Consider the following 3917-nt stretch of genomic DNA (forward strand, 5'->3'; position numbering starts at 1 on the left):
ACCGTGACACTGACTGTTATGCCACACTGCACAGGAATAGTCAGCCTCGTCTTCTGCCAGGGCTCCAGCAATGTTTAAATAGCAGGTGTTACTGGAGGCATCTTTGGACCCTGAGAAGCGAGCAGGGACCCCAGAGCCTTGGTGCTTGCTGGAATCTGAATAATACCGTAAGAGGTACCGTGGAGCATTCCCAGGCTTCTGCTGGTACCAGAACACATTATAGCCACTGATGCTGAATCCACTGCTCATGGCACAGGGGAGTTTCACTGTATTTCCTGGAGCGATGGAAGCTGAAGGCGGCTGGGTCAGGGTAGGCTGAGACTTGGATCCTAGAAATAAAACAAGAGAAAAGATGATGCTCCACTTGATCGTCAGCTGCAGCCTTAGTGGGAAGCTTTGCCAGCGCATGGCCTGCTCTCACCTGTGCACCACATTATGAAGACCAAACTAAGAGTAGGAGTCCAAAACATGGTGAGATGATTCGTCTCTCAAATGCGAAAGAAGAGGAATCTCACAACACTGTAACGTTTTCCGCCAGCGTTGGTCCTTTATAGCCACCCTGTTTGTGAAGGTGGAGCATCTGCACACTCCCTGAACATTCAGAAGCACTGATCTGATTGGTCCTCATGGTCACAAGCATCACATAAGTCGTTGCTGTTGCTAGAGAGAGGACCCTTTGCGTGGTGGCATCTTATCTGCAGAATGCCTTGGCCAGATTGGGTCACCTGGTGCTTTCTTCACGGTCATTTTGGTGTCAAGAGGGGACTGCTTTATTCTCCAAGACACTTTGTGAACTTTTCTTAGTGATTTTAGAACACAGCACACTTTTCTCTTGTTACTAGTTTCGCTTCCTCCTCCCTCAAACCGGTGCTATTTTTATTTCTGGATGGTTTTGATTAGAGCTTCATATTAGTACAATCGGCCTTCCTTATCCACAGATTTTTTTATCCACGGATTCAAGCATCCACGGCTTGAAAATATATATATATTTTAAAAATCCCAAACAGCTAACCTTGTTTTTCCATTTTATATAAGGGACGCCATTTTGCTATTCCATTGTATTTAATGGGCCTTGAGCATCCACGGATTTTGTTACCCACAGGGGGTCCTGGAACCAAACCCCAGCGGATAACCAGGACCCACTGTGTAAGCTGTCAGTATTTTTTGTTTTACTGTTGGTATTTTAACTCGTTTGATTCAAGGTATGAGAGGGCCCATTGAATCAATGGCAAGGTGCTGAGGAAACAGTGGAGTAAGCAATGGAGCCTACTGCCCTCGGATGCTTTTGGCGGATGGGAGCCAGTCACCAACACTCAGATAAGACTCAATTGCCAAATCAACTAATTTCTTCATCTGGAACTGGTCAAGGGGCCATCTTGTTTGCCATGGCACATACTTTTCTTGGGCTGGCCCTGCTTTATTGTGGAAGGAGCTGAAGTCTGGTGAACCTTCTAATGAAATGACTGCTCAGAATGAGAGGGGAGGACATGATCTCTGTGAGCAGGAGGTTTTTTGCTCCCTTTGTGTTTGTGCCACGGTGCTAGCTGGCTGCTATCCTTATCCCAGACTTGGCAGTAATAATCAGCCTCGTCCTCTTGTTGGACATTTGTGATGGTTAAGGTGGCCAGGCCACCAGTGCTTGTTCCAGAGCTGATTCCAGAAAACCGGTCCAAAATCCCTTCAGGTCTTGCTGAGTCCTTATAGATAACCAGCTGAGGAGCATTGTTAGCTCTCTGCTGGTACCAATGGACATAGTACTTATCAAACTTGTCCCCTGAGCAAGTGAGTTCTGCAGTTTGTCCTGGAGACACAGAGATGGATGGTGGTTGGGTCAGCGCATACTGGCCAAGAGAACCTGAGAAGAGAGGAAAAAAATATTTTTAAGGACTTTTAATATGATTGTGCCCTAAAAATGGCAAATCCTTAAATGGCCTCCAGTCACCCGACTCTCTCCAGTTCAACACTGGATCACTGGTCCGTCAGCCACTTCACAGATCCATCCACAAGACTCTGACTTTCATCCCAAGCTTGGGTTAGGTGCAATGGGATGGTGTAAAGTCAAATAGTGTCCTTAAAGGTAAGGAGGAAGAATAGTAAACTCTTTTGTCACCTGAACAGTAAGTGAGGACCAGAAGTTGGAGAAGTGGAGACCAAGCCATGGTGGGCATTGCAGGTGAACAACACTCTTCCTTACGAAAGTAGCTGTTTCTGGGTGGCTTCCTCCCAGGTTCTTAAGCCCTACCAGTTCTACAACCTGTTGCTTTAATGCAAATCTGCTTTATGTTGGTTGGCTGCGGAGATGTCTACGATGTCCACGAACATTGCGGTCAACCTCTTTTGCCATACTTGCATCCCCACTTACACGTTTGGTCCACAATGAGGCGTCTACGTGAAATAGGCCCAGAGACAGAACACGGCAAAGGATGGAATGTAGCTTCTCTGTTATTACATTAAAGTGGAGGGAAAGCTGGTGTTGGTGGGTCCCTGATGTTCAGTAAGCCCCCTTCAAGCAGCCATGCAGGGAGGCAAATGGGCCAGTAGCATACCCCCAGTGCTCATGTTCAGCATTGCTCCCATTGACAAACCTGCAAACAAGTAGGTAGGGAGACTAAGAGGCAGCATTTGTGCTAGGCAATGCCAGCCATCTGCCCAAACTCAACTCTCAGCTTCAGTTGATCTGCCAGCAGTGCTCATTCCTAGCTGCCCTGGAGTCAGCCCTGATGCATGGCGACTCTGTGGATGAGACATCTTCAAGCCATCCTATCCGCCAGTGCTCTGCTTAAGTCTTGTAGATATATGGCCTCCCTTATTGAGCGACTGCTCTCTAAAAGAAACAAAGCCAAGGCAGAAAAGTTGTGTCACTTCACTAAGTGGCCCTAAGGAACCCAAAGATGGATCCTGTCAAAGGGGGGGGGGGTAGATGTTTGTTAGCAATGTGCCAAAAAACATGGAAGTGCCACCCTCCACTTGATTTCACAAAGCTGGTCTTATCAAGCACAGCTCTTTTTGGTTCACAAATACCCTCTAGTGGTATACCTTGCAATTGCCATGACTATAGTCACAGAACTATAGTATATACTATATGAATAGTGTGCTCTTTACTTCACCAGGTGCTAATCGAGGCTGGTCATTTGTGCCCCTCTATACTGCAGGATGTAATGTGCCTTCATGATTCCTCTTGTTACATCCAAATATTCTCCGGACTGTTTTTAAAACTTCACCAAAAAGATCCGCCAAAAGCACCAATACCAAAATGTACCAGGACAGGGGGGAAATGTTGCATTCAGCTAAACAGTAAATGGTTGCTATAACTGAGCGGGATTTCTAGGAAATGTATCAGGACAAGAGAAATGTTATTTGGATCTTGGAAACAAAGGCGGTAAGGACAACATTGAAACCCACCAGTTCCAAACACTTTTGGCCAGTCTGGATGAGTCTCAGTCTGGGTTTAACTGTCAGATGGGCATGTCTCTAATATAATATAATAATATAATTATAATAATTATAATGTAATGTAATGTAATGTAATATATCTCTAATATTGGTCGTGGGTCTTGTTGTTAATTTTTTTTCAAAGGTAAGAGTAGAGATAGAAAGAATATTGAAAATATTTTTTAAATGGTTCAAAATGTGTTCCTTAAGTATTGAGAAATGTTGGCAAGAAGAAACCTGGACTAACAAGAATCTTCACCGTCTGAGAAATATTTCACACAAAATTCATTTCTTGTCGTGCGCCTTCAAGTCATTTCCGGCTCTAGAGGACCCTAAGGTGACCCAATCCTGGGGTTTTCTTGGCAAGAATTGTTCCGAGGAGGTTTTCCCTTGCCTTCCCCTGAGGCTGAGAGAGTGTGACTTGCCCAAAGTCACCCAGTGGGTTTCATGGCCAAGCAGGGAATCAAACCCTGGTCTCCAGAGTC

At 45.4% G+C, this 3917-nt stretch overlaps 2 gene segments (V, D, J or C); both read right to left on the reverse strand.

Annotated features, from left to right (window-relative positions):
• Positions 1-6: 6 nt before the first annotated feature.
• LOC121918072 lies at positions 7-513 on the reverse strand (the record flags this gene model as incomplete). The annotated part of the segment is given in 2 exon segments: positions 7-329; positions 422-513. Coding segments are annotated over 2 exon segments (372 nt in total), but the record flags the coding sequence as incomplete, so codon positions are not given.
• A 938-nt stretch (positions 514-1451) lies between these two features.
• Positions 1452-2199, reverse strand: LOC121918073. The segment is given in 2 exon segments: positions 1452-1855; positions 2111-2199. Coding segments are annotated over 2 exon segments (462 nt in total).
• Positions 2200-3917: the final 1718 nt, after the last annotated feature.

This window comes from Sceloporus undulatus, unplaced genomic scaffold (assembly GCF_019175285.1).
Source record: "Sceloporus undulatus isolate JIND9_A2432 ecotype Alabama unplaced genomic scaffold, SceUnd_v1.1 scaffold_3773, whole genome shotgun sequence".
Lineage (NCBI taxonomy): Eukaryota > Metazoa > Chordata > Lepidosauria > Squamata > Phrynosomatidae > Sceloporus > Sceloporus undulatus.